Source organism: Acartia tonsa, chromosome 9, assembly GCF_053477335.1.
Source record: "Acartia tonsa isolate MP-2025a chromosome 9, ASM5347733v1, whole genome shotgun sequence".
NCBI lineage: Eukaryota > Metazoa > Arthropoda > Copepoda > Calanoida > Acartiidae > Acartia > Acartia tonsa.
The window spans coordinates 13,711,858-13,730,819 of NC_137268.1; the positions used below are offsets into that span (position 1 = coordinate 13,711,858).

At 31.9% G+C, this 18,962-nt stretch overlaps 1 protein-coding gene across 1 annotated transcript in view; it reads left to right on the forward strand.

Moving 5' to 3' along the window:
* Positions 1-18,962, forward strand: part of LOC145328259 (uncharacterized) — a 39,120-nt gene that overhangs the window by 15,853 nt on the left and 4,305 nt on the right. The window contains exons 2-9 of the mRNA XM_080171875.1: positions 11,209-11,284; positions 11,699-11,770; positions 12,692-12,757; positions 13,012-13,109; positions 15,099-15,162; positions 15,386-15,421; positions 15,565-15,658; positions 18,258-18,375. Of these exons, the coding sequence (XP_080028001.1) occupies positions 11,220-11,284; positions 11,699-11,770; positions 12,692-12,757; positions 13,012-13,109; positions 15,099-15,162; positions 15,386-15,421; positions 15,565-15,658; positions 18,258-18,375 (613 nt within the window). The 5' untranslated portion in view covers positions 11,209-11,219. The remainder of the gene's footprint in view (positions 1-11,208; positions 11,285-11,698; positions 11,771-12,691; positions 12,758-13,011; positions 13,110-15,098; positions 15,163-15,385; positions 15,422-15,564; positions 15,659-18,257; positions 18,376-18,962) is intronic.

The window sequence follows — 18,962 nt, forward strand, 5'->3', positions numbered from 1 at the left end:
GTAAAAATGATAGGTAAACAATTTTTTTTCTTTTAAAATTTACCTGCTGATTATTTCATAAATTGACTGATAGGAATTCTTGGCAGCCAAACCATAATCACGGTGGATAGATTTGTTATAGGCAGGACTCGGTTTTGGGGTAAAACTGGGAATATTTGGTAAACTATAAGTTTTTGTAGAAAAGTTTCCAACCTGGGTTTGAGGACCAGATTTAAGTTTTCGCTTATTTGTAACTTTACCACTGAGTTTAGGAGAAGGTATTTTAGTGGTAGGAACTTTTGGTAGATAAGTGGTTAGAGGATCCAATTTCACTTCTTTAAAAGGAGTTGAAACCATTTCTTGGGTCCTAAAATCTTTTCGAATTTCAGGCTCAGAAAGTTCCTCAGAATCTGCCTCCAAGACCCGGAGAGAGGAGGAGGTGGAGGTAGACATAGAGATAATTGAGAGACCGGAACCTGAAGTTATCATCGTGGTGGACGGAGATGAGACCATTCTTGATGATGGAGGCGAAGTTGTGGGCGTTGGCAACGGAGAAGACAGCGTTGCTACATCAGATTCTAAAATGGTTGCTGAGGATAAGGGTGACCCTACTGAAAGCAAAGAAGCTGATGAGGTTGGTGAGAATACAGAGGATGGAGCAGTTGTTGAAGCCTCAGATGTGACTGAAGGTAACTTTGAGTTATCAGTAGATAGATGCGTAGCAAGCTGGGTTAGAGTTTCTTGCAATAGAGCTGGTTTTTCTAAAGTAGATTCCAAGAAAGGAATGTCAGGGGAAGATGGAAAAGTAGTAAAGTAGTCAGAGGAAAAATCAACATAGGAGGAATCACTAATATTCAACGCATCTTTAACAGATAGATTGGATTGTGTAGTGTAAAGCATCACTTTCTCATCATGCACATCATTTTCATAACTGAAGTCAATAAGCCAATTTCTTAAAAGTGGCATCATGGAGAAAACACCCTAAAAAACACTTTACTATAATGAAGTTGTTTTAAGACTAAAGGAACATATTATCTAATAACAGGGTGACCAAAAAATATTTTATTTAGACATGGAGGTCTGTACACCTGTAACAACAAACGGTCATCATGTTGTCAACAAGGAGAATGGTCAGGGAGAGTCAGAGAACAAGGAGGTTAGTGAAAATTCGTATGAGGTAGCTGAAGATTTCGACGACTTCGAAATTTTAGAGGAGTTTGATAGTCCAAGATTGATTAGAAAAACTTTCCCTGTCCTCATCAGCGATAGCTGTAATACGTCTTTTTCCACCCCAGCTGAGAAAAATCTTCTTGAAAGAAAGATTCAGAATAGGCGGGCTCTTTACTCACCTTTTTACTTCTCACTTCCCTTTTCTGAGAAATCAACACTGTCAGAAATCACAAACACGTCATTGATTTTTAAAGCAAGTTATGCTCTATCACCCTATTTAGCTTGTACACAAAAATTTAATTATAAGTTGACAGACATAGATAGTGAAACATTGTTCAAACACAATCTCTACTACGATAAAATTGCTGTACTCACAGGGGCAGTTGAAAAAAGAGCAGCTATACTTCCTTGCATGCTCAGAATTGATGAGAATAATGTTGAACTCAATCTTCTCAGTAGGTTTAGGGAAACTTGGGGAATCCATAGAGTTCAACAGGCAAGCATAAGTAGCGGGGGGTTTAGGCCAGCATTACAAAGCATGACTAAGAAGTATATCCATCTCTTTGCTCAACCACCTCCACCCCATTATTGTTTCTTTAATGCTAATGCTAAAGATAGTGAAAGTAATCAATTAATAATTAGACAGCACTATAGAAGCAGTTATTACCAGAAGTTGTATGAGACTAAGACAAACCTGATCCAAGTGTATGGTTGTCCTACAACAATACCCAGCTCCCAATATATTTGCCTTGGAGCACAGGATCAGGAAATTCTTGACTCATGTACCTTCGTGGATAAGGTCTATGGGATTGTACCAGTGGACAATCCTAGAGACTTGAATGTGCTTCTTAGTCAAGGGGAAGAGCTATATCTCGTGGACTCTGGGTACATGAGTGCCCAGTGTCTCAAATTGTATGGGTATTTCCCTGAGGACATTTTTTGGATGCCCCATACAAGGGACGAGATTCGCTCAAAGATTAGAGCTAAATTCTCAGGGGAGGGAAAAATGAACGTTGATAGGTTTCTGGATTTATCTCTGGTCAATATCAGAAATTTGTTCAGTGACTCAGGATTCAACTTACTTTTTGTCTCTCTTCCAAGTGGAAGTATCCTGAGACTGACTCCTGCTCTAATTTTTACCCTTGTTTTGAAACATAGACAAAATGATTTCACCCTCGTCAATTGAAAATTTTTTTTGTTTTTTATGCAGAGAGGGAAGGATGATTTACTTTTATTAAAAAAAAATACACAAAAAATCAATTTGACTAACGTCCAGTAAAGTAAATAAAAAAGTTTTAAAAATAAAAAAAAAACATAAAAAGAATTGTAGTTTTAAAATAAAAAAAAAAACAAGTATTAGTATATTTTGAGTTTCCCACAGAAAGTGCAGTTTTTGCTACAATTTTACAAGAGCAAAAACTAGGATTGCACAACAATTCAAAGTTATATAATTGTGTTTTATATCTAGAATATTCTAGACTTTTTGTAGGAAACAAGAGTATAGTTATTTACTGTGATTCAATAATTTCATCATTATTTTGTATTATGTAATTGTATATAGATACTAGAATGTTCTTAGAAACACTTTAATTATACAAGCAAAAACCAATGAATAAGTTTTTGTCATACATAAAAAGCTAATATTGCATCATGTGTAAGTTTCCAGAATCTTCTTTATTATATGACAAAAACTGATGTAGAAGTTTTTATTATGCTTTTTAATACATAAACAGCTAATATTGCATCATGTGTAAGTTTCCAGAATCTTCTTTATTATATGACAAAAACTGATGTAGAAGTTTTTGTTATACTTTTTATTGCACAAAAAAGCTAGGATTGCATCAGATTATGCCATTAACTAAATTCTAGAACATTCTAAGATCTCAGTATAAATAGAGCAGCAAAGTATTTGGTTCTCAATGAGCCTTGCACACTCATTCACTCGTAATCTTTTATTTAACCTCTGTATCTCTTAATGTTTAACCTATCTAATGTGTTTATCTGTATACTATCTCTTTTCTTAACCATTCTGTTAGTTTTGATAAGAATGGTGTTTATTTTTATGTGTATCAATTTTTCATTTATCTTAATTTCTGTTTTACTCTTGTTGAGATTTATAGAAATTTTACAAGTTCCCTGTTGGGACTTGTAAAAATCAAATGAAGCTCAAAACTAGATAAATAGTCTAAGTTCTGAAAAATCATATACTTATGCTGCTTAAAAAATCTATCTTTAGCAAATTTATCTAAGTTTAACTATTATATCTTTGGACTTGTAAATTTACAAAACATAATGAAGTTTGATGATTATTTTTCAAAGTATTTGGATAACAAACAATTACATGTCAAGTGTAAAGAAAATCTTAAAGAATCAAATATTATAAGTTTAAAGTTTACTTTCTTATTAAGAACTTATGGTTTACACTTTGCAAATCCAAAGATATGTTTTAACTGTCATAAAACATATTTAACCTTATATAAAATAATTGAAAATAACTTAAAAAACATTATTATACTTATGTTAGAATACAATACTAAACTATGATACTCACATTTAATCAACAATAAAGTATAAACAATAAACACTTAGTACATTTTTCACTTTGGTATATATTGAATAATTTGAACTTGAAGTTGTGAGACAACAGTTCTTTATTGCACAAAAGTTAATAAATAATAGGAGATCTTCGCGTGGAAGTGTTTACAACACTTAGGTCTTTGTATTAATTTTGCCATTACTTAAGCAGTTTAAGAGTAAAAGTAAAACTAATTTAAAAACTTAACTTATAAGCATATCATAACTTACTAAAGGACCTTTGCCTCTATATTATCTTGGTAAATGTTTATTATTTAAATATTCTTTATCTAATAGACTTTTTCTTAGAAAGCAAAATAATTACTAATTTAAAGCTTGTTAGAAAGTCCTAGTACCTTTGGAAGCGATTAGTAAAGAGCGGAGTTATTCCTGCGGAGGGAATAGCGTGATTAGTGATTATGTATATAGTTGATATTCATTAGGTTATGATAGTCTACATGTACAACTTATTAATGGACCTTTGCTACTATATTGTCTAAATATAAAGTAACTTCAAAAATACTTTGATGATTTCTTTTTATTCAGAAATTCAAAGTAGTTGCTAATATCAAAGCTTGTTAGAAAGCCCTAGTACCTTTGGAAAACGTTAGTAAAGAGTGGAGTTCTTTCCTCCAACTTGATTAGGAATTATTCAAGTGCAAAAATAGAATCATTCTTAGTTGAGGGTTAGGAATCAACGTGGTTAGCAATTACATATATAGTAGATACAAATATTTTAAGTCTTGTAGAATTACTAGAGATTAAAGGACAGCTATCTGTAGGCGTTTGGAGCTTTAGGGACTGAAACGCACGACACAAATGCAATTGAGAACCTTGTGTACAAGCAATTGCAACTAGATGACACTCTAGAGGCCCTAGAGAATGCTAGTATATTTGTGGCCATTGGTCGCGGCCCTAGGGGGACACTCGCACCGGTTGACACTCCAGAGGCCCTGGAGCATACCGGAACATGGGAACCTCTATAGTTGTACCTCTCTTTAAGGATGCTTGATAAGAAATATTAAGTTGTATAATACATGCTGAATTAGATTTTGGGACACTGATTAGTACAGCTCTGTAGCTTAATAGCTTGGATTCTAGGAGTAAGGGTACGGTAGCGCATCAAGTTGTACTTGTATAAGCCGGCTATGCAGTTTACTCTGAGTTTCTATTGTTATAAGAAAAGCAAAATACATCTGGTAGCTTGCTAGAGTTTAATTAAGCATTGGATAAATCTTTATTTATTTATTCTTGGAAAATCTAGCTTTATTTAATATTCTCACAAATTATAGCTTATAAGTACTTCATAACATAATTTTAATCTAAGTTTAAAGTATTGAATTGAACTGCTTTTTCTTTGGCAAAGTTGAATTGTTTATCACATCTATCACTTGAATCAATTTAGCCTAACCAGCTAAATGTTGTAAACTTTGACAATATTGCGTTTAACTTATTCGGTTTGGTAGCTAAGTTTATGCTTTGTCATATGAGTTGGAGATTGGCTTCAACTTGGTTGGTATTCTCTTCTTGTTCTGAAACTTGGCACGTTTTATTAGAATTGGGAGAAAACATATCACATTTTGAAAATTAAATTAATCAGGAAATTGAAAGAATATATTGGTTATCACTAGCATATAATTTTGAATACAAGTATTTATCACTACCAAAAACAATACAGGATAAAGACAATGGGATAAAATTTAATCATAAGATATACCAATAAAACGCTACTCTAATAATCTTATGAGAACATATTCCAATGTCACTTCGAAACCGATCAATATACAATGAATTAGAACCGGCTCTGAGGCATATGGAAAAACTATGTAACGTATCGCATTATAAACAAAACATTTTTTCCTCATACTATCAGCGGAAAGCTGTCTGTAATACGGTGCAATAAATAACTATTCCAAAACCCTTTCTACCCCTATAAAAAAATCATACATAATCTTTTTATCTACCATTGTCTAATCCATTTATCCCTAACTATTACTATATTTGGAGGTAAACAAAAACAATTTTTAACTGAAAGGCTATTTAAATTATTTAAATTTAGTTAGTGTCTGCTTTTATCTCTTGAATCATCTCCTGAGGATAGATTAAAGCAGGAAGAGGTTTATTACACCAGTACCCAAAGTTTTATATTTAATAACATTTTCTTATTCGTTGGCTAACAACTTTGAAGACTTCAGTGAATTTTGATTGGTTGTTTCATTAGTGTTCAAACGTTTCAACAACTAATTTTATGTTTGTCTTGTCCCTTGAGATCCCTGCCTGTTCATAGATTAAATGTTAAATAGTCTCTAGAGCTCCACTCCACACACAAACACACTTAATTTTAGATTTAAAAGAATAACAAGAAAACAAGCAGAGCCCAATAGGTTCAATGGTTTTGAGATCTTAAGCTCTACGGACAGACATCGTTCCACTTTGTATTATAGACCAACAGCTGCGCCCCCAGTATCGAGGGGAGGTATGGCAGTAAAATAGCATAAAACCATTTCAAAACTTTAATTTAGAAATGAAATAGACATCCCGGGACTTGTGCGAGATCTTAAAGAAAAAAACCTAGTATATATTAGGTTTACAGTATTCTACTTTATTGTTCTTACTTCACCCAAATCCTGTTTTCCAGTTGTTGCCGCGCTAGCTACTTATGGAAATAATTATCCTTTTAATTTGCTTGACCACTGGCTTTGGCTGTTTTATTACCAATCACCCGTCAACTACAACAAAAGAAAGCATAAACTTAAACAAACAAGGATGGGGATGTCAAAAGCGCGCTAAAATGAAAAGAATAATGTTTACGTGGATATTAAACCATATGGGTGAAAATTGTCGTCAATTTGGGTTGCTAACATGGAAATCATTTATTGGCCAGTTTGTTCATCTTGTAAAAAGGGGTTTGGGGAAAGGGAGTGGATGAGGTTGTCGTTATTTTAGCAAGCTGCGAGTGTCAATTTATTATAGTACATGAAAATCATGTGTAACATCCAAAAAATAATATATCCATTAAACCGATTGTGTTTAACTTTTCACATAATCTTTATGTTGGTCCTACCATGGTTTTATGCTATTTTTCCTGACGCAGAATGATTATATCAGGGATTAGAAGGGATAAAACGATTAACGATAAATTTATCTACATTCAAAATAGCGACATAAAAAATTGCCCCTTCTTTAGATTTAAGAGTTTTGTAAAAATTACTTATAGTAAAGGTTCTGTAAAGATACATAAAGTTTTTAAACCAACGAATGAGATAATACTAGTGTAATTTACAGTCCAATGTCTCCTTCATCCATTTTATTTCGTGAATTACTTATTGAATGTAGGTAAATCTAAGTTGTATAGAATACTGGGTGCGAATTAGAATTGTAACATAAAATGTAAATATCCCACTTTTATTTGAATAAACCAGCAGTAAACACTGATTACTTGTTAAGGCGTCCATTTAAAAGTGTTCCTAGACATTTTTCTTTTTTAAGAAGGGGGGGGGACTTTTGGTTGGTCTCCGTTGATATATCGCCCAGTGTATCATCCCTTAGGATATCGCAGACTTTTGAAATTGTTTAGTTGTAACCCTGAAAGGCTCTAACCTAACTAAAAATTTCGGGAATAGTCCCTTTCGTAACATCGCCCCATAAGGGGCGATTCATCGTATTTTTAAAATGGCTTTTTATTTATTATTATTTATGTTATTTTAGGTTAGGTTAGGATATATTGGGTTAGGTGATTTCCCCACAGGGTTAGGTAATTGGCCCCACAGGGTTAGAGCCCCCCGCAAGGGCTAGAAATAGGAGAAAACCTACTGTGAAAAATACGAAGAATCGTCCCATAAGGTGCGATGTTACGAAAGGGACTATACCCAAAATTTCTTTTACTGCACATTATGTATAATATATAAAAAATGCGTTTTAATTACATAACCCTTTATAAATAGTAAGATTTGATTTATTGTTGTGCATATGGAGCACCAACCCTTCTCTCATTTTACTAGCTATATTTTGAAAACACCCTGCAGTATTATATAGCCAAAGGGCTAGAGTTTTAATTTACATATTCAACTTTAATTAAAATAAAAAGGTTGGAAGAAAGGTGCTAAAACTCATCTGCAAAAAGACATGTTTTTCTTAACAAATATTACCAAACACCAACCAACCAACCCTTTGATTTCACGATCTTTGAACAGCAACCACGGAGGGATACGAGAAATTTAAGGGGAGCATATCATATTTGTCCTTTAAAGTCTTATACATGGCTTTAATTTTGTATGGAATCATGATTGGGTAGTACCAACTGTCAGTTTCCAAAAAATATAATATAGCAGTAGCCAATAATATTGGTATACAGAGGAGATAATTTTGTGTAGAATCAATAATTTATCGTCCATTGCAGGAATAGGTATAACCAACAAGCAAAATAAATATAAAATAATATTTGGGGGGCAAATGGAGAGGTCGTCAATTTTACGATGTGTTGCCCCCCAACGACAGCTGAAAAACATGTATAGATTTCGTGATTTTTTCCCGAATTAATTTCGTTATTGGTAGAAGCTGCGTCCATTGTCTTATCCCTTAAGATCTGTGATTGCAGCCGTTTACGCCAGATTAATTGGCACCTTTTTAATATCTCTAGTTTGACGCTAGAGGGTCAAGTCCAGACTCAATTTTAACACTAACACTTTGATCATGTGATATTTGCAGAATTATTAATTTTGAGGCAGCAATATTTGGCGGCAGTGAGGGCACACTCACAAGAATTAGAATAAAAAGGCTCTAGAAGAAAGATCTGTTTCAAAATTAGATTTGAAAACAAGAATGAGAGGTTTAATTTCTTCTTTTGAATATTTTATCTGACATTTTAGAAGCAAAGCTTATATTGTAGTCATTTGAGTATGTGGAAATCTCAAACTAAACCCAATCGTCCACGAGGGGTGGGGGGAAGGGATGTTTACCCCCCTCTCCCTAACAAAATAGGGGTTGCCGTGGAAAATGTAACAGATTTTATCCCCCCCCCCCCCCCAGTTATCAAATTTTATGCCAAGTTTTGTTCGTGGGTAAATACTTGACTGAAAGTTTAAATTTATTGGTCCTGGGTAGGTTTTAAGCTATTAAAAAAATAAGGCCCCAACCTTTTTTTTTTCAAAAACAAAATTTTGAAATATTCAATAAAAATTATAAACATTAAACATAGTCCTTTTATGTATGAAAATTAAAGTACAGTCCTATTTATTACAGTGAGCAAAGAGGAAGAGATAAGAATATTTGACAAGAGAAATTCAATTATTTTGAATGATGGAAGCGTAAGAGGTAATAAACTCACTACCCCAAAAAAATATTTCTCATCGTGTCCCTTCTTCAAAAGTTAGTTCAGAAAATATAAGATCTAATCCGCTGATATAAGAATCTTGATTTTTTAATCTGATTCGCTTGTTGAAAGAATTATTTAAAATTAATTGCAGTATAAATATATTTTTATATTATTTTTGATTAACATTATTTTTATTAGGTTGTGTTTTTTGGGATTCTTTTTATAACAATAGTCAATAAATGTATAATCCAGATATCTACCTGACCCAAGTGGTAAAAACCCTTTTTGTCTGATAGAAAATTAATGTCTGCTTTTATGTAGGGATTAAACTTTATGTTTTCGACGATATTAGATAATTTCAAAGACCCAATACAATATTGAGAAAGGATACCTGTCCTTTCTTTTACTTTATTCAATAGACAACTTATACTGTTATTGCCATTTTAAGGTGGATAGTAAAATCATGGCTTTCAATCACTCTATATTTCTTTTATATGGATCTATGTATCCGCAAATTAAGCTTGTTCGTATAAATGCAGATTTTTTTTTATTAGTTTATATTATCCTTTATTTTTATGTGATTGTGTGTTAACCCATTAGTGCCGAACCGGGCATCAAAACCCGGTTCCGAAAAATGGGAAAAAAACCGGTTTCCGGCTTCATAATTGCATCATTCTCAGAATGAATCCCCCCTCTACTACCCTGACTTTCATTTCCCCCTGGAGCAGGCAGTTTAGCTTACTTCCGTTTGCTGGTATAGCTCAACAAAATTTGAAAATCATGAAAATTCAAAATACCCCTTCTAACTTTTTTGTTTTTATAGTAAAGTCGCTGATTTTTTTTGTGAAATCTAATGTTCATTGACAAGTACATCTATTTGTGAATTCGTTTTATTCAAATTATAATTTTTTATATGATTTTTTTATCGTTTTTTTACGCCCTATTATGACCCGGTTCGGCTTGGCCATAAATACCCGAAAATTTTAAAACCCGGCTCGGTTTCGGTTTTTATTACCCGGTTTTAACTTTTCAACCAATAAAAATAACAGTTTACGTCATTAGTAAGGGTTTGAGCCATCCTAATAACCCTAGTAATCTCTATAGGTGTCACCCAATAGTTTTATGCTCGTTTTCTGATATGTAACACCCAAATTTTATATGTTCTTTTTTTGTAGTGTGTGTCTTTTAAAACTTCGAGCAACGGGTTTTTTTACCCGAAAACGGCGGCACCTATAGCCGAAACACTAAATTTGAAATAAATCGCTTCGTATTATACTTGTAGCTCTTTAGATTACATGAGGTTGTGTAGTTTTCAATTACGGATCGTATCAAAGTTCTAAAAAGTGTTCATCTCACTTTTGGCGTTCAAAAATTACATTTTTCGATTTTTGGTCAAAATAACCGGGTTTATACAGGTCAACCGGGTTTTAAAACTGGGGGAAAGCACCAAAAACGGGTGTTAATGCCTGGTTGGTATTTATGGCCAAGCCGAACCGGGTTTTTTTGCAACTTTCCTGTGCACGCCACTAGAGCAAAACAAAAAAATACGAATTCCGTTTTGACCATTATAAAGCTTCCCTGAAACTTACAGCTCGATCGGCCCATAAAAGTGGCGCTCGGCACTAATGGGTTAATTGTGATTTTATGATAAGTAGATTAATTTTTATTCTTTAAAGTGAATAGTTAAATTGTAAATTGGTGATATAGAGTTCAAGATTTTTTTACTTACCCTTTTATCAGGGAGGTAGGGGATGTTGGACTGTAAATTTAACTGGTACCCAAAGTTTTATGATTATTTCTGTCAATCGTTGGCTAAAAAAGTTTGAGTACTATTATTTATTCTTAATTTGTTGAAACTTTTCTTTAATAATTAAAATCCACAAGGTTGATTTTTTACACCATTATTTGGAATTTACTTCAATTTATCGTTCATTGTCTTATCCCCTAATTGATTTTTCAAAACAAGCTTTTCTACAATTAGGTTCGATTCATAACGATAAGCTCTTTTTGTTAATTTAGACATGTTAGAAATATTCGTTCGATTTCAGACTTTGCATGATGATTCCTATAACAGATAGGTACAATCTAGTAAGCGTAGTAATCATGAAAAATTTTTTCACTTAAAAAAAATTATGATATAATCAATAATTTCAACAATAAAATTTTTTTGTAGAAATTAATAATGACGCGAACTGGTGAAATATTTCTTGAAAAATGTCTGGCAGGCGATTCTGCTCTTGTTTCCAGGTAGATAAGATTTTAGGGTGGTTTCCCTTAGGTTGCCTAGTCGAGCAGAGAGCACCCTCCCCTTATCTAATTAATTTAATATAAGTAGGTTAGTTTATCGTTTGTTTGTTTTTTACTTTTGATAAGGTTTGGTTATATTGGGTTTTGGTTAGCCCTGTAAGGCTAGGGCACTGAAGGGATAGTCCCCGTAGTGTTAGAGCAGCGGTTAAACAAAAGTTCCCCCCTCCCCCTCCCCCTCACTTAATTTATTTCAAAACTAAGAGAGGGTTGGTCAGGCTTTAGTGCTCGACTGGCATTTTGAAGAAAAGCACCTAAATTACATGAGATTTTTTTTCATGAATAATAACATGCATGGTAAATTTTTTTTGAAAAATTGTATATTTTGACTTAAACATATGTTGATCTGATTTTTAGAATTCTGAAACGAGAGCGTGGACGTTTTACAGGAAGAAATTCTTTTAATATCAATATTACAGATAAGAATGGGTAATTTAATGTTTTTTTTAAAGTTATACATAAAGTATTTGGATGTCTTAATGTAATATTAGCGGTTTATGCCCCCTAGAGGCCTCTAGTGGCACATGAAAGGAAGAGGGGAGGATAAGTTGACCCTTAACTTTCCATAAGTTTACCCTCTCCTAAAGTAGTTTTAATATTTACCTGGACCTATAAGAAGCTTTACCAATATTTGTCCAGCGATTAGTGAGATCTAAAGCTACAAACCCTCATGCAGACAGATATAAATCCTGCTACTCTAAATAGTATATCTGTAAGGATGCACTTTTCTGAGAAGCTTTAGGTTTTCCTTCAAAACGACTGTAAGCCCTAATTGAAGTGCCTCTTTCAATGGGCTTATATAATATATTTCTGCATTACATTTTACTGTTCTATTTGGCACTAAAATAATGTGTTTTTGTTGCCTCGCAATATATGGATATTATTATCCTTGTAAAGTTGATGTAATTATTGCCGGAACCTTGAACTATTTATTAATTTATTATTATATAAATACAAAAAAGATAAAAATAAAACAAGGATGCCGACATCAATAAGTAGCGATGAACAAAAAATCTGTATGGACAAACTATATTGAACAATAGAAAATCACGAAACCTATAGAAGAGATGAGTATATTTGTCTTTTGTAGCATGACCGATAGACTAACGTACAAAGTAAGTTGAATTCTGGAAGCTCTTTGCAGTCTATCTTAAATGACATCTAAAAAAATCAATTTTACCCCTAAGCGTGACTAATTAGTAGGATTTATTATTTCTGATTTTTGTAGGAAAAGAGATTCCTAAGAAAATGAAAAAATATCCCTATTACCCCTCCGCAATATTTTTGAGGGGGGGGTTTCTATCTACATCCTACTCCTGCACGCCCCTGGTCTAATCATTATTTATTTAGGCGAACAGGATTATTGCTGGCTTGTATGGTAGGGGCACATGAAATTGTAGACATACTAACTAAAAGGTACCATATTTTTTGTTCATTCGTTATTTTTTTTGTTGTTTATTTAATTTTTCAAGATGTTTGATGTAAAAGTAAATAAAAGTGGTTAAAATGTCAACAAAAATGTTGGAATATAAACGGTCACAAAAAATGATTTTGATATATTTTCCAAATTGAATTCCTAATACTTGATTATCTAAAGTTTTATATGAAGTTTTAGCTTTCAAGGATGTTCTTAATACTGTTGGAGATTGGTTAACCTATTTTTTTTCCAGGTATGATGTAAGTTTGAACACAGTGGACATGTTTGGAGCACCTGCCTTGCTCTACGCAGCTCAACAACAAGATTCTCAATCACTTCAATATCTGCTAGGTAACTTGGATAACTTTTAAAAGACTGGTACACAATGAGTTATAATTTTAGTGAACCTAAACATGGATAAACTCTATGCAATTGGTACACAGCAACATCTTATTTTAGTGTACCTTAACCTGGATAACCCTATAAGACGAGTACACATCACGGTCTTATTTTACTTTACCTGAACCTGAATAGCTTTTATAAGACGGGTACACATCATGGTCTTATTTTACTTTACCTGAACCTGGATAGCTTCTATAAAACAGGTACACTACAAGGTTTTATTTTACTTTACCTGAACCTGGATAGCTTCTATAAAACAGGTACACTACAAGGTTTTATTTTACTTTACCTGAACCTGGATAGCTTCTATAAAACAGGTACACTACAAGGTTTTATTTTACTTTACCTGAACCTGGATAGCTTCTATAAAACAGGTACACTACAAGGTTTTATTTTACTTTACCTGAACCTGGATAGCTTCTATAAAACAGGTACACTACAAGGTTTTATTTTACTTTACCTGAACCTGGATAGCTTCTATAAAACAGGTACACTACAAGGTTTTATTTTACTTTACCTGAACCTGGATAGCTTCTATAAAACAGGTACACTACAAGGTTTTATTTTACTTTACCTGAACCTGGATAGCTTCTATAAAACAGGTACACTACAAGGTTTTATTTTACTTTACCTGAACCTGGATAGCTTCTATAAAACAGGTACACTACAAGGTTTTATTTTACTTTACCTGAACCTGGATAGCTTCTATAAAACAGGTACACTACAAGGTTTTATTTTACTTTACCTGAACCTGGATAGCTTCTATAAAACAGGTACACTACAAGGTTTTATTTTACTTTACCTGAACCTGGATAGCTTCTATAAAACAGGTACACTACAAGGTTTTATTTTACTTTACCTGAACCTGGATAGCTTCTAGAGGACAGGTACACAAAAACTAGATTAAAGTGACCTGAGGTGGGTTCTTAAAAAACCTTACCCCACTGAACTTTGGAACACTCGTTTGGAACACTCAATTGCTCCCTTGTTTTCCCATTTTTTTGGAACATGAAATGGGGTAAATGTGATTCTCATTCCTAAAAAAAAATCAATTGAGAAAAAAAGTGGGGCAAAATAATGTTCCAAAGAGTGTTCCCTAGTTCAGTGGATTAAGTTGGGTAGCCATAATTAACTTTGGAATATTTTTTTTTAATTCAGAGATTTTTCAAATTTTCAAATATCTAAATTAAGCATAAAAAATATGTCTAAAAAAACAAATACCAACAAAGACAAAAAAAAATTTTAATTTTAATTCAAATAAAACTTGGCACCCCATTTTGTCGCCATTTTGTATAGGAAAATACCTAAAATTAGAAGACAATTTTTCTTAGCAATTTGTTCCTTTTTTTTAATAGCGATTTTTTTTGGAGACAATTGTAAGCAGATAATTCCTTTTACTTTGATTTATTAGTTTTAATTTTTAAAAAAATTACAATGTGAAGCTGTTGGGATTTTTTGTCAAGTAACTTTTTGTCCCAAAAAAGTGGTCGAGGGGGTATAATTTATCCTCACTCAAAAAATCATTTTGGAACATTACAACCAGTGGGTTAAAAGTTTTTTAAGAAATAATATTACCAAATTTTGTATTTGCCCCACTGGTTATAATGTTCCAAACTGATTTTAGTGGGGTAAATGTATTTTAAGAACCCACCTCTGTTATATAGTGTACCTAAACCGGATAACTTCTATAAGAAAGAAAAAAAACCTAATCTTATTTTAATGTACCTAAACCTGGATAACCTATGTTAGACAGGTACACAGATAAGTCTATTTAGTGTACCCTAACCTGGATATCCTGTAAAGAATTTTAGCACTACAATTTCTCAAAATAAATAGCGATATGACCGAAATTTCTATAGAAAACCATACCTTTTAATGTATAAGCTTGGTTGCTAAGCTCTATTCAAATGATGAATCTGTTTATAAGCCTTATCATAGAATGTGAAGATGTTGATATTAATGTGGAAGACAATGATGGAAAAAATGCTGAAGATTATGCAAGGTAAAACAAACATACTGATTGTTAGAATAATGACGAAGTCCCATTTTCAATAGAAAGCAACTACAGTCAAGGCATATGCTTTGTAGGGGGGAATTGTTGATAATTTTTAATCTGCAAGGCCTAAGGCATTTTTAGTTTATTGTCCAGAACATAACATTCTTATCTATTTTTAGGTTGTGATTATTTGATCTATGTATAATGAAAAACTATATATTCTTTTCAGAGAAGCAGGACAGGTTGGAAACATTGAGTTAATAAGGTAAACCATGTTATTGGAAGACAATAAACATATTAATCAAATAAATTAAATCTAATAAAGGAATGCAGGGTGGGGGGGGGGGTGGCGGGGATTGTAATAGAGTTTTTACCTGATATATCTGATCCTATTTAAATTGTTTATAGAAAAGCTAGAAAAGAAAGAATGAAGGGATCCTGGGCAGACAAAGATGACAGCTCATCTTCCAGTGAAGATTTTAGCCAACAATTAAGTTCCCAGGTAAAATAGATAGATAGATAGTATTACAAAGATGGTAGCCCATCTTCCAGTGAAGATTTTAGTCAACAATTAAGTTCCCAGGTATAATAGATAGATACATAGAATTACAAAGATGATTGTACATCTTCCAGTGAAGATTTTAGCAAACAATTAAGTTCCCAGGTATAATAGATAGATACATAGAATTGGTGATCACTGGGATTTTCGAACGTATAGAAATTTTGTACAAAAGTTTTTTCGTTGTGATCTATTCATGATAGTTCAAATAATATGATACGAAAATTGATCAAAAATATTGAAATAAATTACTACAGTAAATTTCAATTTTAATTAAAGAATAGATCTATTATTTAAAGGTAATTATAAGATTTTTTAATGTTCAATCTATACATATATATTATAAAAGTCTTAAAAAAGGTAAAAGTATTTCAGAGTACATTAAACAAGTATATGCCAACAAATGGTAACATAATCACAACAAATAATAACATAATCAACATTTTCTTTACTATGCAAATTTCTATCTTTAAAGCTTGAAATCAATTTTTAAGAAGTTTTTTTTTACATTTACTTATCCCTGAACTCTGTGAGTATGGTAGAATTACAAACAGCTGCATATGATATAGATTTTTTAAGGATTGATACTAACAGGTATAAAATTTAATACAACACCTTTTTTAAAGTCAAACTTAATTAATTGGATTAAATAAAAAGATAAAAAAAAACAAAAGTTTGGGTTTTTTAACTCATACTTACATATCCCATCATTCACCATTGTTTCTTATTTGGGAAAAAAAATAATTTCTAGCACTTGCAAGAGGCTTTTATCCTACAGTTTTCTATTCCCATAATGTACTATCCCTGTGAAACTCCTCTAACACTAAATTTGCCTAACCTAAGAGAATATTATGTAAGTGTGTGTGTGTTTTTGTAAAGAATTATGTATTTTGTTAACTTTTACATTGGTATCCTTGATTAAACCTTTATAAAAATATGGTAATAATTTAATAAACTAATTCTGTGTCTACATCCTGTATCTATATATGAGTGTTTATATATTTTAGCAAATTAAATTATTGTTATTTTATGATTATGACATCTACTAATTTATTATTAAGGGCTGATATGGTATATCCACAAATCTAATATAGAAACAAATATAAGAGTCTACATTTTTCTTTTTTTATAAAAAAAAACGTTCACCCAAATAAACAGTAAAGTGAAAGCTTTTTCTCATTTTCAAATATTTTTTTGTGACACAATGAAACATAATTTTATAAATATCTTATTTGCATGGAGACATACTTTTCTTGACAAAAAGGTTGGCAAGGTGAATTATTGAGTAGATTTACTCTTAACTTGCATTATTCATAAAGTTGATAGGTCACACATATTTATTATTATGGTGTTCCATTCTTATAACAAAATAAATGTGCTATACAAAAAAACAAAAAATTTATTTAGTCTATGAAAACTAGACTCCATTAATTTTTAAGAAGCCAACAAAAGATAATTAAATGCAATAAGCTTTAGCAGTAAATATTCATAACTTAATTTGCTATGTAATTAATTTGCAGAAATGTATGAAAGACTCATATTTCAATACTACATTTGACATTTGGTGTTTATACATTACAGCTAAAAAATAAATTGTATTCTCAGTTCATAGGAGACTGTTTTTGTCAAAATAATTGAAACTTTTCACAAGATGTATTTGAATAAGAAATGAAAATAAGGAAAATAAAACTTTGCCTCTAGCTTTTAGTTTTTTAGTCCCTAAAATTGTTGTAATACTCCAAAATATTGTTAACTTAATTATAAGAGATTTTATTTTCTGAATAGGATTATTGAATGTTATAAGATAATTTAGCCTTTTCCCCACAATTCTATTATTAATTAATTATTATTTTCCTTTTTATTTTAATTGTAAATGTATGAACACCATGATAATTTGCACACTTCCTTTCACTCCAAAAGAGCGTTTACATAGGGGGGATAAGGGGAACAGACCCCACCTTTTTTGAAATTCAGGAGTGGACCAACTTTCATTTTTAACCTCCAAAATTATTTTAAAAACATAAAACTCAAAAAGAAGGAGAATAAATAAAAACCAAAATTTTGAAGTTTGAATGTTTACCCCCCTAAAAATCAAAAAGCTTGGATGTCCTTACCTATATGATATAAAGATTACCCCCCTCCCCCCCCCCCAAAAAAAAAAGAAAGAAAATTAGATTAAGGGTGCCGTAGGCCCCCCAAAAAGTTTTGAATTTTGAAATCCCCCCCCTCAAATGAAAAAGACTTGAACGCCCTTGAAACAACCCCACTTTATTAGGATTATGAATACGAATTTCCTGTACGATTTTTCCAAATTTATGTTCTCTACGAAGAATCTCTCACGAAAATGATACCTTCAATCATAGAATTACAAAGATGATTGTACATCTTCCAGTGAAGATTTTAGCAAACAATTAAGTTCCCAGGTATAATAGATAGATAGATATTATTACAAAGATGATAGCACATCTTCAATGAAGATTTTAGCCAACAAGCTTGAAAAGAGATAGCTGTGTCACTTATGAACATAATGTTTCTTGTTTAGAATAGTACAGAATTGACAGATGGGGGCTACCAAAGATCTGTTTCACTAAGCAGCAGTAATGATGAACATAATCAAACTATACAAGTTCAAGCTAACATTGACAACAACCAAGATGAAGGTAATGGATAAACTGTTGGTGGTTGAAATCATTAAAAAATAAAAAGTATAATTGCTTCTACTTGTTATCTATGTTCAGATATTGTTTAAAAGTTTTACCAAACAAGTTTTGTTTGTTTCCTTTATTTACTATATGGACCACAAACAAGCAAACAAAATAAGTAAAGGTTAGAGAAGACTCCTAAGGTGTATATCATAAAGGGGTTTAAAACATGTTTAGTGATTCTAAAATTGAAAATAAGGGGGTAGGGCGGGTGGTTTAGTATGTTTTTAACTTTATGTAAAAGCACCAAATTTGTTTTACACAAGGTTTCTAAATCAAATGCTTTGTTTTTAAAAAGTTGGTCGACTTTCAAAAAGTGGAAAACTGCCATACACAGTAAAGATAAAAGTTTTGCAATAAAAGGGTTGGTTGTCTAATTGGTGTTAGTTTTACTTTCTTTAAAAAGAAATGCTATTTGCATGTGAAAGTTTTTTTAAAATTTTTTGTGAAGATTTTAATGACAAATAAATATCCCCTAAGTAAATAACAGTTTTTTTTATATTTTTGTACTGTACTTTATTACTAATGGATTTTATCATCCATGT